The sequence below is a fragment of the Neoarius graeffei genome, chromosome 8, assembly GCF_027579695.1.
Source record: "Neoarius graeffei isolate fNeoGra1 chromosome 8, fNeoGra1.pri, whole genome shotgun sequence".
Classification (NCBI taxonomy): domain Eukaryota; kingdom Metazoa; phylum Chordata; class Actinopteri; order Siluriformes; family Ariidae; genus Neoarius; species Neoarius graeffei.
Window position 1 is genome coordinate 86077999 of NC_083576.1, and position 26664 is coordinate 86104662.

Consider the following 26664-nt stretch of genomic DNA (forward strand, 5'->3'; position numbering starts at 1 on the left):
CGCTCCTGCAAAAAAACAAGCTTTACAGGAAAGCTCTCACAAACCCCACTCCAGCAAACATAAAAACCTATAAGAAATATAAAAACATATTCATAGGTGATATAAGAAAAAACAAAAAAAGTACTATGCAGATAAATTCACTTTTTTTTTTACTTTTGCCACTCACAGATATGTAATATTGGATCATTTTCCTCAATAAATAAATGACCAAGTATAATATTTTTGTCTCATTTGTTTAACTGGGTTCTCTTTATCTACTTTTAGGACTTGTGTGAAAATCTGATGATGTTTTAGGTCATATTTATGCAGAAATATAGAAAATTCTAAATGGTTCACAAACTTTCAAGCACCACTGTATGGATGCTGTCAGTCCCCCACTCGCTTGCTCACTCGAGTTTGTTGACGGTGTAGTGGCTGCTGCTTTATGTCCCGGGGCTCCCTCATGCCTGTGTTACCTTCTGACTCTCCCCTTTTAGTTATGCTATCATAGTTAGTTTTGCCAGAGTCCCTGATTGTACTCAGTGCAATATGTATACTGTTCCTACTTATTCATTGGGCATACCTAACAACCTGTGTTTTCTTCCCCCAAATCTGTACCTCTGAGTTACATGTCAATCCTGAGATCGAGATGCTGACCTCTTCTGCTCCTCGGACCTGCCTGATCCATCCTGGTGCCCTGTGTCTGGTTGGAGTCTCATCACATCGCTCCTGTGGAGGACAGCCCCATATGAACAGTTGAAAGTAACACTTGGAAGACGCTCTGGACACTTACAGTAATGCTTTTATGGCTGAGGACTACAGTTGACTTGCTAACTTTAGGACTGCAGTTGTCATGAACAGTTTTGCATTCAAGTTTCTATTAATGAAGAGTTATAACATCAACGAAACTGACTTCATGTTAAAACTGTTAATGTTATAGTCATGTTGTCTGTTGTTGCCCAAATGAGGATGGGTTCCCTTTTGGGTCTGATTCCTCTCGAGGTTTCTTCCTCATGTCGTCTGAGGGAGTTTTTCCTTGCCACCATTGCCACAGGCTTGCTCATTGGGGATAGATTAGGGATAAAATTAGCTCATGTCTAAAGTCACTCAAATTCTGTAAAGCTGCTTTGAGACAATGTCTATTGTTAAAAGCAATATACAAACAAACTTGACATGAAAACTCCACGCAGAAAGGCCCATGTCAGCCACTGGGCTTGACATACATGTCAACCTTTGGTCAATCAAACCTGTATAACCAACCTCCAAAATCCGTATTTCCCTTATAAAATTCGTATAAGATGCAAATTAAAATAATTTACCTAAAATTTGAATGATAATTAACAATGATATATCCCAGTTACTTTTTATTAAATATTAATAACAATAAACCTTCAGAATGAATACAAAGCTCCAATGTTTGACAAAAACACAAGTGTTATCAGCGTAGTTACAAAGGAAATACTTCATTGTTTGGAGACAGGTTTCACCGAGCGGCTATTATGCACGAGACTTCATATTAGCCACAAAGTCAGGAAAATCTCATCTCATTATCTGTAGCCGCTTTATCCTGTTCTACAGGGTCGCAGGCAAGCTGGAGCCTATCCCAGCTGACTACGGGCGAAAGGCGGGGTACACCCTGGACAAGTCACCAGGTCATCACAGGGCTGACACATAGACACAGACAACCATTCACTCTCACATTCACACCTACGCTCAATTTAGAGTCACCAGTTAACCTAACCTGCATGTCTTTGGACTGTGGGGTAAACCGGAGCACCCGGAGGAAACCCACGTGGACACGGGGAGAACATGCAAACTCCGCACAGAAAGGCCCTCGCCGGCCACGGGGCTCGAACCCGGACCTTCTTGCTGTGAGGCGACAGCGCTAACCACTACACCACCGTGCCGCCCGTCAGGAAAATCTGTTCGTAAAATTACGTTATAATGACCAAATACAATGAAAAGTATTTTTCCAGTCTCACTTGTGAAAGGTAATCCCATGTGATCTCGTTTGGACGGTAAACCTGTTGGTACAGTTAAACGCAGCACATGAATGAGGCATCTTTATTCTTGGCTACTGTCTAGATGCTATACCAGAGACGGTTGAAGAATCTCCACTTTGCCACATCCAATATGGCGGCAAGGATGACGTATGATTCTACGCAGAAGGCGGCGTCTATGTTTATATGTCTATGACTTCACGGTTGGTGGGATTCTCGCAATGTGGTGTGCGCATGATCAAAAGTGGAACGAAGTCTCGCTACCACAAGATAACGCGCAATTTCATAAGACTTTACTGGCTGTCTGTGGTGTACAGTACGTTTGTAAATGTTATGCGCTCTTTTATCATCGTGAGAATTGATTATAGCTCTAAATAAATATTGAAGTTTTTTAAAGAATCCGTATAACTTTATTTATACACCCGTATACTATGTTTATTGAATCAAATCCATACAGGTTGATATGTATGGCTTGAACCTAGAATCTTGTCACTGTGAGGCAACAGTGCTAGCTACTACACCACCATTCCACCCACGAAGTAGACTACTTTCCCTTAAACTAGTAGTCATTACCCGTGAATGCCTCTGCCACAGCTCAACTTAGAGGTCAGCAAGCCAACCTCCAATGCCATGCTCCAGTCTGAGGTCAGTGAGGCGACCTCCAGCATCACTAATGATGAACTTGCTAACACGCTCCCTGCTGCATGCCCCCTCGGCCTCAGCTATGTACTGACACAACTTTGGGGAAAACTCATCATGTGGGCTCACACCACACTGGCTACTGGACACCCAGACACACTGAGAATGCACAGTATGTTCAATGCTAAGCACTGGTGGCTGAATACAAGATCCAACATCCATGAACATGTTGCATCATGCCCATCCTGTGATCAGACCAAGGTGCACTGTACAGTACATTTCCCACTGGGAAACCCATACCCATGTCTGAGTTCATGCCTAAGTCCAGGCCCATGCCTGAGCCCTTGTCCAGGTCCATGTCCTTGTCCATGCTTGAGTCCAGATCCATGTCCATGCCTGTGACTGAGTCCATACCCATGAGCCCTGTCATGAGGTTCTGACGTGAGCCCTCCATTGCTCTGGGTGCCATGCTCTGCGATCCATGGCGTATTAGCATAGCATAGCATATTATGTCTTGGTGTATAAAAAGCCTTAGTTTCATTATGGTTGTTGTCTCTTTTTCGTTATTTTGGTTACCATTCTCTCATGATATCTCGCTATTGTTTTTTTCTCATCCTTGTTTTCTGATTTTGCTTATGCTAAGTCTCATTTTGTTCCTTGTTCCTGAAGTGTGATTTATGTTTGTTTTTTGAATAAAGTTCCTGTGATTGCATCCACTGTATCCACAGTGGAACAGATGTGTGTTTATTCTGATTGCTCATTCAATTGCTTTGCTTTCTTGCAGTATGTGGACTTAAACTCCTCCAGGAATCTGCTAATCTGTGGTGTTTCTGTCTTCACTGGACTTGTGTTGCCATCATGGTTTCATTCAAACCCAGACACCATCAGCACAGGTAAGAGTGATGTAGCAAGAGTCTGCATCTTCCATGTGCAACAAGTGCTTTACAAAGCATACAGTGTTACTAAATACAGGAAATTTGGGGTGTATTATAGAGTTAGAGTACAAAATCATGGATATTTAGAGTACATGGATATTTAGAGTACAAAATTATGGATATAACATTTCATACAGAAATACAATTCAGAGTGCTTAAAATAACTAAAAGCAAAAAGAACATGAATTAGATATTTAAATATTTAAAGCTAGACTGCCTTTCAGATTTTTCAAGTATGGGACATAAAAATAATTTTCTCTGACACCCAATTATTTTTGTTTAGGGGACCGAAAGCTACTGAATTCGAATCACAGACTTCCCATGTTTTTAGTTTTTTGTGTTTTTTTTTAAATAGAACAATTAATGAATTTAGAGCCACATGGCCCTAAACTCTCCACTATTTTTTCCTGCTTCACAATTACCCAATTCAAGATACGATGTCATGCATCACGTGGTGGGCTTTCCCCATTCATGCAAGGCATTGTGGGATACTGTCAGTCCTGCATGCTGTGGCGCGTGCACCTGAAGGCGCGCCTCGGGCTGTGCACACGCGTCAAGCGGTCTCCAGCATGCACGCTGTTAACGAAGCGCACCTGAACTCTATTAAGGAACTGTGTGTGCACCTACTTAACACATTACCAAGCCTTTCTACCCATGTTCTTGATTTCCTATTTCCTGATTCGTGTCTGTTTCTCGTTCCCGTTCTCTATTTGCCTCTGATATCCTGTTTGTGCCTCGCACGACCCTTTTGCCTGTTTTCATGTTTTGATCTAGCCTGCTGTTTTGGATTGCTTGCCTATGTGTATACTGTATATATTCACTGTAAATAAACTGATACTTCTGCACTTACATCTGCCTCCCTCACGTACCTGACAAAATACTTCACCATACAATTGATGTAGCAGAAGTTTTTCAATATGCCATTCCATGCCGCTTCTGGGCCTCTCTGTCTCAGTCCCTCACCTCATAATTTTGACTGAAGTCTGACTGGAGTCCCCTGGCATCCTACTACAGAATATATCACCCTAGAGCAGGGGTCTTCAATCCTATCCACAAAGGGCCAGTGTGGCTGCAGGCTTTCATTCCAACCAAGTAGGAGCTACACCTGATTTCACTTGTTTAATCATTTCACCCTCGTCTCCAGTCAACAATCAAGTGAGCCTCCAATTTGGCTGTAATGAAAGCCTGCAGCTACACCGGCCCTTTGCGGATAGGATTGAAGACCCCTGCCCTAGAGGATTCAATCTTCAGTATGAGTTCTTCTATGAGGACCTCCAAGAGCCCAAGCCATCTGAACCCATCTGGGTAAGCTTCATCCTAATGTTTATTACAGGATGAGCACACAGATGGGTGGATTACCTGATCCGAGTCAGCACCCATCACAGCTCACAGACTTTCTATGCCATGCTCAAGTTCATTTTTGAATCATTGGAAAAGGAGGAATCCCATGAAAATTTTTGGGGAGGGGCAATCATTCCAGTGGCTGACTCAGTGGAGGAGGCCTTTGCTCCAGAGCTCCCTCCAGTGACTGACTCAGTGGAGAAGGCTGTCGCTCCAGAGCTCCCTCCAGTGGCCGATGTAGAGACAGCAGAGGAGGCTGTTGTTCCTAAGCCCCTCTTAGAGGCTATCTCTCCTGAGCTGGAATCTCAGCCAGAACCATCACCTGAATTAATGCCTGAACCAGTGTCTGTAACAGAACCCATGCCTTAACCTGAGCCAGCACTAGCGTCTGTTCCAGTGCCAGCACCAGCGTCTGTTCCAGTGCCAGCGTCTGCACCACAACCAGTGCCAGAGTCAGAGTCAGTGTCAGTGTCTGCTCCAGAACCAGTGCCAGCACCAGTGTTGGAGTCAGCTCCAGTGCCAAAGCCAGCATCAGAGCCTGTGCCAGTGTCTACTCCAGAACCTATGCCAGTGCCAGTATTGGAGTCAGCTCCAGTGCCAGCATCAGAGCCTGTGCCAGTATCTACTTCAGAGCTAGTGCCAGAGCCAGCTCCAGTGCCAGGGCCAACGTCAGATCCTGTGTCAGTGCTTACTCCAGAGCCAGTGGCAGGATCAGCCAGAACATCAGCGCCTACACCAGAGTCAGTACCTGCGCCAGCTTCAGTGCCGATGCCAGAGTTAAGGCCAACCCTAACCCTAGGGTGCATATAACTTCTACCCAGATTTGCTTATTTACAATTATTAATTAAGTTATGGACTAATTAAGCCTTAATGAGCAGTTCAACAAAAGTCACTTCTTCTCGGTCAATTCCTCACTGTTTTGGATTCTTTCTGGCAAATAGGTTGGTATTCCTAGGGTGGCTTCTATATATAGCTTGTATATAGTGTATAGCTTGTAACATTTATTGCGCAAAGTTGCCCACTTTAAATTGTTCCTTCGGGACTAGACAAAGGAGGAGTGAGCTACGCCGTCATTGACGGTCTCATTGTTTTTAAAGTAACAGCTTACATGGTTTTATGTCACATTTATGGAAGGAGTCTCCAGTGTCAGTGCTTTGTAACAGTCAAAGGTAAAGCTGTAACTTTTAGATTTTCTACATCCTCAGAACAGACGAGTTTATGATATTTTGTGTGTGGATTTTTTTTTTTGGGGGGGGGTTGTTAACATGAGCTTCGTATTTATTTTATGCATGTTTTGTCTTATTATTTTCAAGAAATAGAAAAAAGAGAGGGTGGTGACAGAACAATTGTTTAGAGCTTCTATAACATAAGTGAGAGCTTGTTTTGTGGATGTTCCACTAAAGTCAGTGTAACTATAAATGGATAAAAAAGTACATGCCATGATTTAATAAATAAAAATGTGTAATCATTTGGAGAATGTTGAGAGGACTAAAACACTTCAGGACATGCTGTTATTGAAAAATAATGTCCTTCAGTCCTGTTAACAACATAATCGACATGATTGATTTTTTTTTTTTTTAAATACCAAAACAAAGGCCATACAATACAACAAAACAAAGACAATAGACAAAGACAACAGTGCACAGACAATGAACACAAGATGTACAACCAAGAGAAGAAGTAGATTTTCAAAGTGCAAATTAAATCCTTAAATGATTTATACAGTATCAGTGATTTGTAGCATACATGCCATACCAGTCAAAAGTTTATACACCCCTATTCATTCATAGGTTTTTTTTGTTTGTTTGTTTTGGGGGTATTTTTGGGGTCTTTTTTGTATTACCATTTTCTACACTGCAGAACAATACTGAAGACACAAAAAATTTGAAACAACATACCGTATGGAACACACACTGAACTATGTGACATACAAAAAGTATTTTAAAAAACCCACAGGCTACAGGAATGACAGACCACGTAAAAGCAAGGGGATACAAAAAATTAGCAGAACAGAGACAATAGAAACAAAAGAGCAATGACAAGAAAGGCAAAAAGTAGAAAAGATAAACCCAAAAACAGATTTAAAAAAAAATGGTTGATTATTTTCCAAGGGCTGCACACCCCTGAGGATTTTATTCCGTATCCCTACCTCTATTAAAACACACACAGTGAGTGATCGAGGCACAGCGTAAAGAAGAAGTTAATCTTCTATTAAGTGCTTTGTGGGAAATGAATTATAGATAAATAAATGAGATAAAGATTTCAGGAAATAAACTCAGCGACATTCTGTGGGATGTCTTGATGGATTTTATGCATCAGCAAGTATCTTTTAACAAGAAAATCTTTTAAAATCTAATAAGTTGTCTCTATTAAGCTTCCGGAAGTGGACTGCTCGTAAATAAATGAAAAATATAAGCCTACTGAAATACAAGCTTCCTGGACAATGTCTCTCTCTCTCTCTCACTCACACACACACAGCATCGTAATATCTGAAAACATTCACTCAGCATTTAATTCCAGTCCACTTTGATTTGACAAGCAGTTGAATTCTTGACTCTGATTGGTCAGAAGCTGTGCACAGCTCGGATAGTAATTCCAGCTGTTTCTGTAGTAACAACTCATTCACAGGGATGTGTATGGAGGATGTGCCATAAAGCTAAGAGACGTTTATTTAACATTTATGTGTGGAGTCTCAGGTGTCAGTACTTTGTAACAATCACGGTCCTTTGCAATGTTACTCAGAATGGAAAAGTCTTCAGGACAGAAGACTTAAAATTTTCTGGTCTATCTGTAAAATGACAAGCTGACTTTCTTTGAAAGAGAGAGAGGACGAGAATGAGACAATGACTGTTTAACACAGCTGTGTAATGTAGGTGAGAACAAGAACTTGTCTCTCAGACATTTCACAACATTTAACTATTAAAAAGTGCAACACATCATTCACGAATAAATTAAACATTGTTAGCGTTGGGGAAATCCTTCAAATTTCCATATTTCTGAAAGAAGATGTCATGCCTACCTCTACATTTATAACCTAATATATTAATGGAAGAACAGCTTCTTCTTCTTCTTTTGGCTGGTCCCATTAGGGGTCACTACAATGGCTCATCAATCAACATTTGATTTGGCATAGTTTTTCATACCAGATGTCCTTCCTGACGTAACCCTCCCCAATCTATCTGGGCTTGGGACTGGCACTAAGTATGCACTGGATTGTGCAACCCCACTCACTCACTCTGTCAACTCTTGCTGTTGGGCATTGATGATGGTTCTCCAAAAACATCTGTCCTGCATGCTGGTTTCAATCTCCTGGATCTCATAGCCCATGTCATCCTATTGTAGGTCAATGTAGGTCTTCATGGGACACCCTTGAGTTCTTTTCCCTTGTGTAGACTGCCATGTAACCAATTTTGACACCACACTCCCTTCTGCCCTTTTACAATGTAGGTCTCTTGGTAGTGATTTTAGTTGTGAGATGAGGTATGTCACCATGTAGTTCTTTGTTGGTCATATGTGATTTCCAGCTCACATTTGAAACTGCTCTCAACATTCTGGTGTAACACCTATCCAAGGCTTTCCTGATTTTCTTTGTAATGGTCCAGGTCTCACAACCATATAGCAGCACGCTTTCAACTGTGGCTTGGAATAGCTTTACTTTCAGGAGCCTTGGGAGGTTAGACTTCCATATTTTATTTAGTTTGTTGCATGCCTTATGAAAGACATTAATGATATGCAACCCCAGAAGCTGGGTATTTTACCTAATCTGCATGTCTTTAGACTGCGGGAGAAAACCGGAGCACCTGGAGGAAACCCATGCAGACAACATGCAAACTCCACACAGAAAGGCCCCCTTCAGCTGTGCAGTTCAAACCCAGAACCTTCTTGCTGTGAGGCAACAGTGCTAACCACTACACCACCATGCTGGAAGAACAGCATTGCTGAAAAATTGTGAAGAATTATAAGTTTATAACAGGAAATAAATTCTCACTTTGATTCTCAGCATCATCTGCATCAGTCTCCATCTCATCACCTGAGATAAAAAAAGTCAATCATGGCATTGATGGCATCAAAGGCCATCAGAGAGGCAAAGCTGGCCTATGCAAATAAGTTGTCCGACCACATCTCAGATAACAACCCCAGGCAGGTATGGGAGGGCCTGAAACATATCACCAACTACAAAGGTAATGGGACAAGCACAGGAAACATAGACTTCTCTCTAGCTGAAGAGCTAAACCACTTCTTTGCTCGCTTCAAAAAGACTGTAAACATCCCTACCACACACACACACCTCTGTTCATAGCCTCCCCTGAGCCCAGTTCACACACACTTACCCTCCAGGAACACCAGGTTCGCAGTGTGTTCAGGGCAGTGAACCAGAGGAAAGCTGCTGGCCCAGACGGTATACCTGGCAGTGTATTTAAGGCCTGCACTGACCAGCTGTCTCCTGTGTTCACCAGGTTATTTAGTCTCTCTTTGTCACTAGCCACCGTCCCCCACTGCCTGAAATCGGCAACCATAGTTCCCGTCCCTAAGTCCACCACCATTAGTAGTCTCAATGACTATAGACCCATTGCACTAACACCTGTGGTGGCAAAATGCTTCAAAAAGCTGGTCCAAAAACACATCAAAGATTGCCTCCTCCCCAGCTTTGACCTTCACCAGTCTGCCTATAAAGCGAACAGGTCTACTGAGGACGCCATCTCCACTGCCCTCCACACTGCCCTGCACCACCTGGAGAATCCTGGGACCTCTGTAAGAATGCTCTTCATCGACTTCAGCTCAGCCTTTAACACCATCATTCCAGACATCCTCATAGCCAAGCTGGTCAACTTGGACTTCCTCCCCACCATGTGTGCCTGGATCAGAGATTTCCTCACCGACTGCCCACAGTCTGTCAGGATTGGTAACAGGAGCTCATCCACCCTGACACTCAGCACTGGCTCTCCACAGGGCTGTGTGCTGAGCCCTCTCCTGTACACCATATACACACATGACTGCACACCCACACACCCCTGTAACATCATCATAAAATTCGCTGATGACACCACTCTGGTAGGACTCATCACAAAGAATGATGACTCTGCTTATAGAGATGAGATCCAGTGACTGACAGAGTGGTGTGACAGCAACAACCTTACCCTCAACACCAGAAAGACCAAGGAGGTGGTCATGGACTTCCATAAGAGCAAAGCCGACTCCCCCCCCCCCCCCCCCCCCCCCCCGCATAAAAGGCGACATAGTGGAGAGAGTTCCCACCTTTAAGTTTCTGGGGACCCACGTTTCTGAGGACCTGTCTTGGGTGGCTAACACAACTGCCCTAGTAAAGAAAGCCCAGCAGCACCTCCATTTTCTGAGGGTCTTGACACGGAACAGGCTGCAAACCGACTTGTTGGTCTCATTCTATCGGGCCACGATTGAGAGCGTGCTGGTGCACGCCATCCCAGTGTGGTACGCTGGCTGCACAGTGGCTGACAGAAAGAGGCTACAGAGGGTCACCAGAACTGCAGAGAGGGTGATTGGCTGTCCACTCCCCTCCCTGGATGCAATCGCCAGCTCCAGGTGTCTCACCAGAGCTAAGGCGATCATAAAAGATCACTTTCATCCCAACCATCACCTGTTTAGTATGCTGCCCTCTGGGAAAAGGTTTAGTTCCTTCAGATGTAAAACCAACAGATTCAAGAACAGCTTCTTCCCTTGGGCAGTCAGAACTTTAAATGCACTTTAATAAAAAAAAACAATAATAATAACCTGTACTCGAGTTGAGGGGGGATGCCATCCCCCCTGGAATAAAAAATGGTCAAAATCATCCCCCCTCTAAAACGGGCATCCCCCCTCCCTTCCCTTGAGCAATTTTATCAATAAATGTGGACATTACTTCTATTTAACATTGGAATTAGAAATGCCATTCCACGTAGCTTTGCTGAAACTGAGCATACAATAAGCTACCGCGAGAGAGGGCACACGCAAGTGAAGTGTTTGAGGAGGTGACATTCAGTTGGGGTTCCGTTATTTTTTTATTTCATTCGGTGTCAGTGACAGCAGCGGATTGCAGCATCATGGCCAAGCGGAGTGGACAGCAAGACCTAAGCAAGTTCGGATTTAAGATCACAAGAAAAAACATTTCAAGAGGTAAGTCAAGAGTTATGAATATCAAATCAAATCAAATCAAGTTTATTTGTACAGCGCTTTTAACAATAAACATTGTCGCAAAGCAGCTTTACAGAATTTGAACGACTTAAAAGATGAGCTAATTTTATCCCTAATCTATCCCCAATGAGCAAGCCTGTGGCGACGGTGGCAAGGAAAAACTCCCTCAGACGACATGAGGAAGAAACCTCGAGAGGAACCAGACTCAAAAGGGAACCCATCCTCATTTGGGCAACAACAGACAGCCTGACTATAATATTAACAGTTTTAACAGGTATAACCCTCAACTGTCCTCATGGGGCCGTCCTTCACAGGAGTGGGGCGATAAAACTCCGACCAGACACAGGGCACCAGGATGGATCAAGCAGGTCTGAGGGGCAGAAGAGGCCAGCATCTCAATCCCAGGATCAACATGTAACTCAGAGGGACAGATGGGGGGGGGAAGAGAGAGAAAGAAAACATGTTGTTAGGTATGCCCTAAAAATGACAAGTATTAAATCTGTGTGGTAGGCTCGCAGAGACGAGAGTCTTTACATCAGGCATGACACACAATGGCATGTTAATATGGTAAAAAAATATATCATGACCTGCTCTGGCTGGATGCTTGATTGGGTGATGGGAGCACACTCCTCAGCAATGATGAGATGCAGATGGGACCCTTAGGCCTGGCCAAGACAATTCAGTTACATTTCACCGGGTCTGGGACATGCGACAGAATGTCTGACGGCCGATTCCCTGCAGGCTACGATAGCCAGTCGAGGTCCCCACCGTCTCCACCAAAAGATTTCCTGTTGACTCCATGTAACTCAGAGGGACAGATTTGGAGTGGGGGGGAGAGAAAGAAAACACAGGTGGTTAGGTATGCCCAATGTCACCTGAATAAGTAGGAACAGTATACATATTGCACCGAGTACAAGCAGGGACTCCGGCAACTAACTATGACAGCATAACTAAAAGGAGAGAGCCAGAAGGTAACACAGGCATGAGGGAGCCCCGGAATATCAGTCACACTTTCTGTGAGCCCACTATCATGCTGTAAAGTTACCAATATATGTAGCCTAATTTGTGGGCGGCGGATAACATCACAGCTATCATAATGAATGTTAGTTTGGAGTCTAGCCAGCTATCGATAGCTTACTCAGGTTCATGTTAGCTTTGATTTCTTGTATAAGGCCATTAATTTAATCAGCCTGGACGTTCGTTTGTTATTCTTCAGGCAACAAAAAGTGTTATTCAAGACAGGAAGGCTAAAATAAATGACACTAGCAGTTTTGAAGGCTTCATTGCCTCATTAGAGAGCTGGTCACAACATGTAAGGCAGAGCAGGATTGGTGTAGGACTCGACAAAGTGTCTGCTAAAATGCAGCTTTCTTTTTCTTCATCATAGGCTCTTCTTCTGTCTCCTCAATGGGCCTTTTCCCCTTTCCAAAGAAACTTTCCAAAGATCCCTGCTTTTAACTCATTTTGCTAGCTTGTATCCAGTATGTATCAAAGTGCTGGTATGTATCGAAGCAAAGTATCAAAGTATCCAAGGCAGCTCCTTGGTAACTGTCAACATTAAGGTGTCACGTGACCTAGATAACAGCAGGAATCAACGTTACAGAAAGAATCCGGTCATTTTTCAAAGCTCAAATCCTCGTTCAGATAATAAATAAATCAGAAATAACATTATAAGTACTTTTCTTTCCATTAAAATAATAACCGGTATGGACATGTATAATTTGCATTACTCATGAGAATAAACATAATAATAACAAAAAGGAAAAAACAAAAAAATGCATAATGCCTCAAACATCTTTTAGGAAGTTTAGTCTGATTTACAATTTACTGTTGCTTGTTTTAGCTTATTGGTTCCCTACCTACCTCTGTATTTAACTCAATGTTCCCAATGTTCAGCTTTGAATAAAAATTCTATTGACTTGGTATGAAAAGATTCAGTTGTTCATTACATTGCCTGCTGAGGTTTTAATAAATTATTTACCAAACGATTTTAAAGGAGCCTACCATGACTATGAAGTTACACTTCAAATTTGTCCTCTGCCTTTCACCCTAATATGGAGAATGTGGTAGGTATGTCAGCCAGGAGACTGACTAAATATGACACATGACATCCACACTGTGCATGTTTTACAGTAAAATATCAGTGTATTATGGTTTTTTTACAACAATAAAAAGGGTACACAGTGTGTACTACACACTTTATCAGCACAAAATACTGTATGTCTGGTAAATGAACAAGGTCCACAGACCTACGTTGTGTGCAAACCCTCCTAAAAGCAAACCAGTTTCCCACCAACGGACCGACCGATGGGTCGACACGCGACTAAAAATTTCACCATCCCCCCTGGTTTGATTTTACAACTCGACCACTGATAATAACTAACAAACAAACTGTTTTTACAGGCTGCTATGAGTGAGCGTGTGTGTGTGTGAGTATGGGACACCACACTACCATTATTGATTGATCGTGTGTGTGTCTGTGAGTGTGTGTGTAGGTCACCACACTGCTGCTTCTGATCATACCCATATCATGTGCAATACTAATGTGCAATATCTACCTGCCTACCTCTATTTTTTTTCATTTATTTTATTATTATTACTAGTATTACTTTTTATGTTGTTGTATTTATTATCAATGCTTTTTATATGTTCTCTTTGTATCTTCTATATGTTTTATATCTTCTCTTTTATATGCACCTTTGTGGCCATGCTGGCTAAATTTCGTTGTTCAGGCAACTGCTCAATGACAATTAAAGTCTTGAATCTTGAATTGATCCATTACTGCTTATCCTGTGCAGAGTCACAGACAAGCTGGAGCCTATCCCAGCTGACTACGGGTGAAAGGCGGGGTACACCCTGAACAAGTCGCCAGATCATCACAGGGCTGCACATAGATACAGACAACCATTCACACTCACATTCACACCTATGGTCAATTTAGAGTCACCAGTTAACCTAACCTGCATGTCTTTGGACTGTGGGGGAAACCAGAGCACCCGGAGGAAACCCACGCGGACACGGGGAAAACATGCAAACTCCACACAGAAAAGCCCCCGTTGGCCACTGGGCTTGAACTCAAGACCTTCTTGCTGTGAGGTGACAGTGCTAACCACTACACCACTGTGCCACTCAGTCAGTCATGGCATTTTAAAAGGATAGTTCGGGATTTTTTACATGAATCTGTATGGCATCCCCATCAATAGTGTCGTGCAAACACACTGACTTACCCCTGACAGCATCCTGTGAGTCCAGTTCTTGTCCAGTTTTGGTCCAGACGAAAGTAGTCCGGCAAGTTTGTTGGGGTCACGAAAGTAAAACGTTTTTCATCTCAAAACAGTATGTGTTCAAAAGAGTGATATATTTGCATCACAAAACCGTTGCCAAATAAAAAGTCAGACCTCGAAATCGCTTGGCACTATTTTCTCTCCCTTCTTATCACTGCGCGCTGCCGCCAGGTGACAGCCACGGCTGTTTCATTCATTGTTTACTAGTGATGGGAGTTTCGGCTCTTTTTCGTGAGCCGGCTCTTTTGGCTCTTCTTACTATAAGGAGCCGGCTCTTTCGGCTCCCAAACGGCTCCTGAGATTTTATTTTTGATTTAAAGGAATACGCCACCCCCAGATGAAATTGAGTCAGTCCCTGCAGTCCCTAGAGTTGGATGAGTGAGCCAAAGCGTTTTGTAGCCGACCCAGCCATTGTCCTGATCTATAAACGCCCCGGTTAGCTTAGCTTAGTCGCTGTAATCCGGCGTGTCCAGCTAGCATTGTCGTTGCAAAAGTGAATTAAATAACTCAAGATTTTTTATAATTATTTCTCATGACTTGTACATTCACATCGAGTACACATATCAATGCGAATTAACACGAAGGGATTTACTAGACCAATTTATATCTGGAACTATTTTCGGCCACAGCACAGGCAAAGCACCGCTGCAGGCGCAAAGACACCGCACAGCACCTGAAAACGGGTGCGCAGCGCCTGAAAACCCGTTTTCAGGCGCTGCGCGGTGTCTTTGCGCCTTCCTTTTCCTACCTATTCCTTTAATTGCTGCAATTAACGAGTTAATTCTGATTCTATTTCTCCTCTCAGTTATAATCTGTCCTGCTTTTGAAAAGATCCTCTCTGGGGGGACAGATGCTGCCACTATACACATCCTCCGTGCCATCACGTGTGTAAGCCGTGGATAGAGTGCAGCCTTGGTCTCCCACCAGCTTAGTGGGTCTGCGTTTCGCTGTCACCTGGCGGCAGCGCGCAGTGATAAGAAGGGAGAGAAAATAGTGCCAAGCGATTTCGAGGTCTGACTTTTTATTTGGCAACAGTTTTGTGATGCAAATATATCACTCTTTTGAACACATACTGTTTTGAGACGAAAAACGTTTTACTTTCGTGACCCCAACAAACTTGCCGGACTACTTTCGTCTGGACCAAAACTGTACAAGAACTGGACTCACAGGATGCTGTCAGGGGTAAGTCAGTGTGTTTGCATGACACTATTGATGGGGATGCCATACAGATTCATGTCAAAAATCCCGAACTGTCCCTTTAAAAAAAAAGTCAATCACAGCGTTTTTTTTTGTTTGTTTGTTAGTTTTTTTTTTGGGGGGGGGGGGGGGCGTGTTCACTCAATTTTGAATTTTCTTGTTATGAAATTTGTTTTTAAGGTCATTGAATCATTTTTAAACTTTGTCCACTGTCATCTGTTCAGACTATCTAAGCGCTCTTCTATGTCTTGATGATAACTTGTCCAATTTGATCACTTCATAAGGAAATCACACTTAGCAAGCTTTTAGACATTTTTACACAGACTGTTTTTAACTCTGTGCTTGTAAAACTATGATCTTACACAACACAATCTTTTCAGGCAGAAGTCAAGAAGCCAGTAAAAATATTTCCACATCGTTTTGGTAAAATATGTCGATGTTTTCTGAAAGTATACATGTTAAAGATTATTGTTTGCTACAACGCCGATTCCAAAAAAGTTGGGACAAAGTACAAATTGTAAATAAAAACAGAATGCAATAATTTACAAACCTCAAAAACTGATATTGTATTCATAATAGAACATAGACAACATATCAAATGTCGAAAGTGAGATATTTTGAAATTTCATGCCAAATATCGGCTCATTTGAAATTTCATGACAGCAACACATCTCAAAAAAGTTGGGACAGGGGCAATAAGAGGCTGGAAAAGTTAAAGGTACAAAAAAGGAACAGCTGGAGGACCAAATTGCAACTCATTAGGTCAATTGGCAATAGGTCATTAACATGACTGGGTATAAAAAGAGCATCTTGGAGTGGCAGCGGCTCTCAGAAGTAAAGATGGGAAGAGGATCACCAATCCCCCTAATTCTGCACCGACAAATAGTGGAGCAATATCAGAAAGGAGTTCGACAGTGTAAAATTGCAAAGAGTTTGAACATATCTTCATCTACAGTGCATAATATCATCAAAAGATTCAGAGAATCTGGAAGAATCTCTGTGCGTAAGGGTCAAGGCCGGAAAACCATACTGGGTGCCCGTGATCTTCGGGCCCATAGACGGCACTGCATCACATACAGGCATGCTTCTGTATAGGAAATCACAAAATGGGCTCAGGAATATTTCCAGAGAACATTATCTGTGAACACAATTCACCGTGCCATCCGCCGTTGCCAGCTAAAACTCTATAGTTCAAAGAAGAAGCCGTATCTAAACATGATCCAGAAGCGCAGACGTCTTCTCTGGGCCAAGGCTCATTTAAAATGGACTGTGGCAAAGTGGAAAACTGTTCTGTGGTCAGACGAATCAAAATTTGAAGTTCTTTATGGAGATCAGGGACGCTGTGTCATTCGGACTAAAGAGGAGAAGGACGACCCAAGTTGTTATCAGCGCTCAGTTCAGAAGCCTGCATCTCTGATGGTATGGGGTTGCATTAGTGCGTGTGGCATGGGCAGCTTACACATCTGGAAAGACACCATCAATGCTGAAAGGTATATCCAGGTTCTAGAGCAACATATGCTCCCATCCAGACGACGTCTCTTTCAGGGAAGACCTTGCATTTTCCTACATGACAATGCCAAACCACATACTGCATCAATTACAGCATCATGGCTGTGTAGAAGAAGGGTCCGGGTACTGAACTGGCCAGCCTGCAGTCCAGATCTTTCACCCATAGAAAACATTTGGCGCATCATAAAACGGAAGATACGACAAAAAAGACCTAAGACAGTTGAGCAACTAGAATCCTGCATTAGACAAGAATGGGTTAACATTCCTATCCCTAAACTTGAACAACTTGTCTCCTCAGTCCCCAGACGTTTACAGACTGTTGTAAAGAGAAAAGGGGATGTCTCACAGTAGTAAACATGGCCTTGTCCCAACTTTTTTGAGATGTGTTGCTGTCATGAAATTTAAAATCACCTAATTTTTCTCTTTAAATGATACATTTTCTCAGTTTAAACATTTGATATGTCATCTATGTTCTATTCTGAATAAAATATGGAATTTTGAAACTTCCACATCATTGCATTCCGTTTTTATTTACAATTTGTACTTTGTCCCAACTTTTTTGGAATCGGGGTTGTACTTTTGGCTTGTTTTCCAGTATTTAGCTGCAGGTGTATTCCCACACCTAGTCAATAGCAGACATTGTTTCTGATCATAAAACTGATCCTGAACTAGCAGGTTCATGACACATTTCTCTTTCTCTCTTTCATTAACCTGGGAGGAGAAAGACAGATGATGAAAAGGAATTTCCAGAGCACATCCTCTGGCGTTCCTATGTGTTGAAGTGAAGTTATTTGTTCTGTTTTTTTTTCCTATAAGTGTTTTGTTCCTTTGACAGCACAAAATTTGGCAATGAGCACAATTTTTTATTTTATTAAACAACAAAATGTCACACTTCTTATCCATTTACAGTTAGGCATATCAGATGCTCGCTGGTCGTGCTGTGAAAATTGTCCATGCAGACGCTCATCTAAGTTTCCAAATCTGTCATTACTTCACTCTATCATGAATACTATCATGGGCAGCACGGTGGTGTAGTGGTTAGCGCTGTCGCCTCACAGCAAGAAGGTCCGGGTTTGAGCCCCGTGGCCGGCGAGGGCCTTTCTGTGCGGAGTTTGCATGTTCTCCCCGTGTCCGCGTGGGTTTCCTCCGGGTGCTCCGGTTTCCCCCACAGTCCAAAGACATGCAGGTTAGGTTAACTGGTGACTCTAAATTGACCGTAGGTGTGAATGTGAGTGTGAATGGTTGTCTGTGTCTATGTGTCAGCCCTGTGATGACCTGGCGACTTGTCCAGGGTGTACCCTGCCTTTCGCCCATAGTCAGCTGGGATAGGCTCCAGCTTGCCTGCAACCCTGTAGAACAGGATAAAGCGGCTAGAGATAATGAGATGAGATACTATCATTAAAAATCTCATAATCTCTGCTTTCCAAAGAAATGTATCTGGTTTAGATCTGTTCAGTACTTTGGGAGTGACGACAGGTTGAAGTCTGTACAACAGAGTAAAACCTCTGCTCGCGTGACGTCAGGAAACTGCCGGTGCTTTTCTTTTTGAGTCATGGGAAAGCGGTCAGGCTCTCTCTCTCTCTCTCTCCTGATCGGTTTCCCACAGAATTACTCATGAATATCAATCTGATCACTTTTATAAGGCTGTTCTCTCACTCTCACTGTTTCTGATGAAGGATTCAGCCTAATTTTCCATCTGCTAGTTTTGATGTTCTGATTAACAGGAGACTTTGAAATTAGTTTTCAGAGCTTTACCTACTTATGTTTTCAAATCAAACTGATTCCTGTAAATAAATAACTATTTTAGAATATAACTGGAGTTGTTTTGATGAAAAATATTGAGAGCTTAGTGGTCGGAATGAGATTTTTAAAAACCAGAAGTCAGAAACACGAGTGTCAATTTCAGTTCAGTTAATGTGAATTGTTTATTGGATGTGGATTAGACAGTGGTTTCAAGGTTTGCCTTGAAAGCTGTGAATATTAATCTAAATAATCATTTATATTCTTTCACATAAACACTAGTAGGCCCTACGTTTGAGAACTACAAAGCCCTACAGAGCACAAAGAGGGGATTAGAAATAATCTTTTATGACTTTTATATTTTGATAGAGAATGGTAGATGTGAGACATTCAGTGCTTATTTATGTACATTTTATAACTAACGTTGATTTCTCCTTCTTTGTGATGTATAAATGAGAGTTAATATCAGCTTTATATTGCACAAATAAAGCCATTTGGTGAAACTTTGAAGAAGAGAGTACACCAATTTAACTTTTTTTTACCTAATTAGCATAATGAATACTAATTAACCCTTTGGTGACTGACCCCTTGAACATGGTTCCTCCAGGAACAATGACGTTTCAGTCGTCAAGACAACGGAAAAACTAAAATACAAGAGCATTTTGTTTTGTGCACAAGAGCATTGTGACGTATCTTTCTGTTTTTGTATTTTAGTTCTTCTGTTGTCTTGACAACTGAAAAGTCATAGTTCCTGGAGGAACCATTTTCAAGGGGTCAGTCACCAAAGGGTTAAATACTAATTTACATTATTTGTTTTTACTAATTTTTCAAACTTTGTATTCAGTATACAACCATCTATGTTCCTGCCATTTTCCATGTAAATATCTTGAAAAATTGAAAAGTTATGAAGAAAAAACCATTTGATCTCATTGGTTAATGAGGCCCATTTTGGACCATGTGATCCTCATACAGAATATTACAGCCGTTTTCTAAAAATTAAGCCATTTCTTCAATTTTTTTATTTGTAAAATCTCAAGAACGGATAAACATATTTTAATTATGTAAAAAGTATGTTGTTCAGCATTCAATTATAAATTCACTGAGAGCAGTTTCAAGCAATTTGGATTGAATTTGAATTTTCAGCTGATATGCCTACATTTAATGTTGTGGGACTTCCAGGTTCACGTACAAGTTCATACGTCATAGCAGCTGGAAACAGTCATTCCATCACCAGGAGACTCCTGAACATCCTGAACATGTCTTAGAGTTACAGCTTTACCTCTGACACTGGAGACTCCTTCCATGAGTGCCTTGTTACAAGAAACCTTCTGTAGAGCGTTCTCTGTATGAGTCCCTGTGTTGCGATAGAAATTAATTTAAGAACAAGGGATTTAAAATAAACCAAGATTTGCAGCTGCGCTATACTTTCAGAGCTACTGTTATAGGAAATTAATCAACCAATTGGATTCAAGGACTCAACAGCACTGTGGTAAAAATAGCAGCAGCATCACGCCTTTGATGATGTATCTTGAGGCAGGCTGCAGCAGGAGACCGTGGTGGTGGTGATGGTTAATGATGGGTGCATGGAGGGTGCATGCAGGGATTATCTGCAGGAGTGAACAGCATTGTCTGGGCTCTTAAGGTCAGACCTGTTGATCTGTAAATCCTCCTTGGGCTTCTGTATGAGCATAATCTCTTCATGTTACTTGTGGGGTAGATTGAAATTCACTGGGTGTAAAAGTAACTCCACTCTACTACAACCCCAATTCCCAAAAAGTTAGGACACTGTAGAACAAACAAAAACAGAATGTGAAGATTTGCAAATTATGGAAACCCTATATTTCATTGAAAATAGTACAAAGACAACATATCAAATGTTGAAACAGAGATTTTATTGTTTATATATATATATATATATATATATGCACATTTTAAACAATATCTCAATGAACACAAACAATTTCCAAAATGTTGACAAGACAAAGTTTAATATAACATCTGTCTAACTTATAACATGAAAGTAAGGTTAATAATATAACTTAGATTACACATTTTTCAGTTTTACTCAAATTAGGGTGGTGCAAAAATGAGTACACCCCACAACAAAAACTACTACATCTAGTACTTTATATGGCCTCCATGATTTTTAATGACAGCACCAAGTCTTCTAGGCATGGAATGAACAAGTTGGCGACATTTTGCAACATCAATCTTTTTCCATTCTTCAACAACGACCTCTTTTAGTGACTGGATGCTGGATGGAGAGTGATGCTCAACTTGTCTCTTCAGAATTCCCCATAGGTGTTCAACTGGGTTCAGATCAGGAGACATACTTGGCCACTGAATCACTTTCACCCTGTTCTTCTTCAGAAATCCAACAGTGGCCTTAGATGTGTGTTTAGTCATGTTGGAAAAGTGCACGACGACCAAGGGCATGGAGTGATGGTAGCATCTTCTCTTTCAGTATAGAGCAATACATCTGTGAATTCATGATGCCATCAGTGAAATGCAGCTCCCCGACACCAGCAGCACTCATGCAGCCCCACATAAGGACACTGCCACCAGCATGTTTCACTGTAGGCACCATGCATTTTTCTTTGTATTCCTCACCTTTGCGATGCCATACAGTTTTGAAGCCATCAGTTCCAAAAACATTTATCTTGGTCTCATCACTCCAGAGTATAGAGTCCCAGTAGTCTTCATCTTTGTCAGCATGGGCCCTGGCAAACTCTAGGTGGGCTATTTTGTGCCTGGGCTTTAGGAGAGCTTCTTTTGTGGACGGCATCCATGCATGCCATTCCTCTGCAGTGTACGCCATATTGTGTCACAGGAAATAGTCACCCCAGTTTGGCTTTCTACTTCTTTAGATAACTGCAGTGAACTTGCATGCCGATTTTATTCAACCCTTCTCATCAGAAGATGCTCCTGTCGAGGTGTTAACTTTCGTGGACGACCTGGACGTCTCTGTGAGATGGTTGCAGTTCCATCTTTCTTAAATTTTTGTACAACTTTTGCTACAGTATTCTGACTGATAAGTAAAGCTTTGCTGATATTCTTGTAGCCTTCACCTTTGTGGTATAAAGAAATTATTTTCTTTGGGGAATTCTGAAGAGACAAGTTGAGCATCACTCTCCATCCAGCATCCAGTCACTAAAAGAGGTCATTGTTGAAGAATGGAAAAACATTGATGTTGCAAAATGTCACCAACTTGTTCATTCCATGCCTAGAAGACTTGGCGCTGTAATTAAAAATCATGGAGGCCATACAAAGTACTAGATGTAGTAGTTTTTGTTGTGGGGTGTACTCATTTTTGCACCACCCTAATTTGAGTAAAACTGAAAAAATGTGTAATCTAAGTTATACTATTAACCTTACTTTCATGTTATAAGTTAAACAGAGGTTATATTAAACTTTGTCTTGTCAACATTTTGGAAATTGTTTGTGTTCATTGAGATATTGTTTAAAATGTTACTTTTCAAAGGGGGTGTACTCATTTATGCTGAACACTGTATATACAGTGCCTTGAAAAAGTATTCATACCCCTTGAACTTTTTCACATTTTTCCACCTTACAACTACGAACTTAAAAGTTTTTTATTGAGATTTTATGTGATAAACCAACACAGAGTAGCACATAATTGTGAAGTGAAACGAAAATGATAAATGGTCTTCAAAATTTTAAACAAATAAAAATCTGAAAAATGTGATGTGCATTAGTATTCAGCCCCCCTGTGTCAATACTTTGTAGAGCCACCTTTTGCTGCAATTGCAGCTGCAAGTCTTTTGTGGTATGTCTCTACCAGCTTTGCACATCTAGACACTGAAATTTTTGCCCATTCTTCTTTGCAAAATAGCTCAAGCTCAGCCAGATTGGATGGAGAGCGTCTGTGAGCAGCAAGTTTCAAGTCTTGCCACAGATGCTCAATGGGATTTAGGTCTGGACTTTGACTGGGCCATTCTAACATATGAATCTAAACCATTCCATTGTAGCTCTGGCTGTATGTTTAGGGTCATTGACTTGCTGGAAGGTGAATCTCAGAATCAGAATCACTTTTATTGCCAGGTATGCGAACACACACGAGGAATTTGACTGCAGTACCACTTAGCTTTCATAGTACAACACAGATAAAAAGCGTACACACAAAACAAACAAAACAAAGGAATGGTGCAATAGTAGGGAATAATAGGGAATACAGAGAGAGAGTCTAACTTCAGTGATCTTCAGGGGAAGCTTGTTGCTCCAGCAACGACCTTGACCAGGCAGTGCTGGCTGAGAGAACAGAAGATAAGATTGGAATTTGTTTAGGCTTAAAACGGGTAGACGTGGCAGACTACCCCGCTCATCTATTCTGGTCACTAAAATGATCCATATCTCTCTGCTAAGCCATCAACTTCTCCAAGATGGAATCCACAGAGCGGCTCAAGTTCTGAATAGCCACAGTCTGAGTGCCGACAGCTCTGCCCACCGCTTCAATCATGTCGGGCAGCTTTATGGGGCTTTGAACAGCTGTCACCATTTTCTGATTTCCTCGATACACCAGGGCAATGCTTAGTCCAATCAGCAAAAGTCCTGTGATCATGGTTCCGAATAGGTAAATATCCTCAATGTCCTCCACAGAAAGAACCACCAGGCACATGAAACGCCACTTCTCCCAAGCATCCCTTGTGTATCCAGCTGCGAACATTCCAGCAGGACAGGCTGGTTCCCTCGAACCCAGGCTTCTCGTCGAGAAGATTGTGTCAATTGCGTGAAGAGACCAGTTTATCAAATCCATGACTTTTGATTTGAAGAACAATGCAGAAAGGGTCTCTCAGACAAGACGAGTCAGCAGAGCAGAAGCAGGAAAGCTCAGAGGAGGAGAGGCAGAGAAATGTGAGATGAGAGGAAAAAAACACCTCCGCATTATGCTCCTATCAGGAGCACTACGTGGAAACATTTAAAAAAAACCTCAGCACAGTAGCCATCCATGAAAGCACGGAGAAGAATTAACACAACAATTACACAAAACATAGAAAGTACGAAAGAGCGAAGTCCCGAGGCAGCCGTCCGCGGCGCCATCTTGGATTATTCCCAGTCTCAAGTCTTTTACAGCCTCCAACAGGTTTTCTTCCAGGATTGCCCTGTATTTAGCTCCATCCATCTTCCCATCAACTCTGACCAGCTTCCCTGTCCCTGCTGAAGAAAAGCATCCCCATAGCATGATGCTGCCACCACCATGTTTCACAGTGGGGATGGTGTGTGCAGGGTGATGAGCAGTGTTAGTTTTCCGCCACACATAGCGCTTTGCATTTAGGCCAAAAAGTTCAACTTTGGTCTCATCTGACCAAAGCACCTTCTATCACATGTTTGCTGTGTCCCCTACATGGCTTCTGGCAAACTGCAAACGGGACTTCTTATGCCTGTCTTTCAACAATGGCTTTCTTCTTGCCACTCTTCCAAAAAGGCCAGATTTGTGGAGTGTACGACTTATAGTTGTCCTGTGCACAGATTCTCCCACCTGAGCTGTGGATTTCTGCAGCTCCTCCAGAGTGATCATGGGCCTCTTGGCTGCTTCTCTGACCAGTGCTGTCCTTGCTCGCTCTGTCAGTTTAGGTGGACGGCCAGGTCTTGGTGGGTTTGCAGTTGTGCTTTTTTCCATTTTTGAATGATGGATTGAACAGTGCTTCTTGAGATGTTCAGAGCTTGGGATATTTTTTTATAACCTAACCCTGCTTTAAACTTCTCCAGAACTTTATCCCTGATATGTCTGGTGAGGGGCGGCACGGTGGTGTAGTGGTTAGCGCTGTCGCCTCACAGCAAGAAGGTCCTGGGTTCGAGCCCCGGGGCCGGCGAGGGCCTTTCTGTGCGGAGTTTGCATGTTCTCCCCGTGTCCGCGTGGGTTTCCTCTGGGTGCTCCAGTTTCCCCCACAGTCCAAAGACATGCAGGTTAGGTTAACTGGTGACTCTAAATTGACCGTAGGTGTGAATGTGAGTGTGAATGGTTGTCTGTGTCTATGTGTCAGCCCTGTGATGACCTGGCGACTTGTCCAGGGTGTACCCCGCCTTTTGCCCGTAGTCAGCTGGGATAGGCTCCAGCTTGCCTGCGACCCTGTAGAAGGATAAAGCGGCTAGAGATAATGTGATGTGATGTGTGATGTCTGGTGAGTTCTTTGGTCTTCATGATGCTGTTTGTTCTTCAGTGTTCTCTAACAAACCACTGAGGCCTTCACAGAACATGTGTATTTATGCTGAGAGTAAATTACACACAGTAGGACTCTATTAACTAATTAGATGACTTCTGAAGGCAATTGATTGCACTGGATTGTATTTAGAGGTACAGGTATCAGAGTACAGGGGGCTGAATACTACACACCACACCACATTTTTCAGATTTTTATTTGTTTAAAATTTTGAAGACCATTTATCATTTTCGTTTCACTTCACAATTATGTGCTACTCTGTGTTGGTCTATCACATAAAATATCAATAAAAAACTTTTAAGTTCGTGGTTGTAAGGTGGAAAAATGTGAAAAAGTTCAAGGGGTATGAATACTTTTTCAAGGCACTGTGTATATATATATATATATATATATATATATATATATATATATATGCTCATTTTGAATTTGATGTCAGCAACACATTTCAAAAATGTTGGGGCAGGGGCAACAAAAGACTGAAAAAGTTGTGTAATTCTAAAAAAAAAAAAAATTTGTTTAATTGGTAACAGGTCAGTAACATGATTGGTGATTGAGTATAAAAAGAGCATCCCAGAGAGGCAGTCTTTCAGAAGTAAAGATGGGGAGGGGCTTTGTGAAAGACTGTGTGGGCAAACAGTGCAACAATTTAAGAATAATGCAACATTCCTCAATATAAAATTATAAAGAATTCGGGGATCACATCATCTATGATCCATAATATCATTAAAAGATTCAGAGGATCTGGAGAAATCTCTGTATGCAAGAGACAAGGCTGAAAACTGACACGAGATGCCTGTGATCTTCAGGGCCTCAGGAGACACTGCATTAAAAACAGACATGTGTCTGGTGGAAATCACTGTATGGGCTCAGAAACACTTCAGAATATCATCATCTGTGAAAACAGTTCATTACTGCATCCACAAATACAAGTTAAAACCAGATATAAACAATATACAGAAACAGCACCACCTTCTCTAGGCCCGAGCTCTTTTATGATGGACTGAGTTGAAGTGGAAAATTGTCCCAAGATCTAATGAATCAAAAGTAAAAATTCTTTTTAGAAATCATGGACACCACGTCCTCCAGGCTAAAGAGGAGAGGGACCATCCTGAGATTGAGATGCTGACCTCTTCTACTCCTCGGACCTGCCTGATCCATCCTGGTGCCCTACTTCTGGCTGGAGTCTCATCACATCGCTCCTGTGGAGGACGGCCCCATATGGACAGTCGAAAGTTGCGCTTGGAAGATGCTCTGGACACTTACAGTAATGCTTTTATGGCTGACAACTACAGTTAGCTTGCTAACTTTAGGACTACAGCTGTGATGAACAGTTTTGCACTCAAGTTTCCATGAATGAAAAGTTTATAACTTCGGGCAGCACTGTGGTGTAGTGGTTAGCACGGTCACCTTACAGCAAGAAGGTCCTGGGTTTGCGGCCGGCGAGGGCCTTTCTGTGTGGAGTTTGCATATTCTCCCCATGTCTGCATGGGTTTCCTATGGTTTCCCCCACAGTCCAAAGACATGCAGTTAGGTTAACGTGGGGTGGCCTTGGGCTGAAGTGCCCTTGAGCAAGGTACCTAACCCCTGACTGCTCCCCGGGTGCTCTAGTGTTGCTGCCCACTGTTCTGGGTGTGTGTGTGCACACGTGTGTTCACTGCTTCAGATGGGTTAAATGCAGAGGATGAATTTCACTGTGCTTAAAGTGTGCATATGA

General features: G+C 42.2%; 1 protein-coding gene across 1 annotated transcript in view; it reads left to right on the forward strand.

Moving 5' to 3' along the window:
- si:dkey-106n21.1 (solute carrier family 23 member 1) overlaps nucleotides 1–26664 on the forward strand; it is a 146145-nt gene that overhangs the window by 116069 nt on the left and 3412 nt on the right. Inside the window, exon 9 of the mRNA XM_060926757.1 lies at nucleotides 3403–3511. Coding sequence (XP_060782740.1) covers nucleotides 3403–3511 — 109 coding nt within the window. The remainder of the gene's footprint in view (nucleotides 1–3402; nucleotides 3512–26664) is intronic.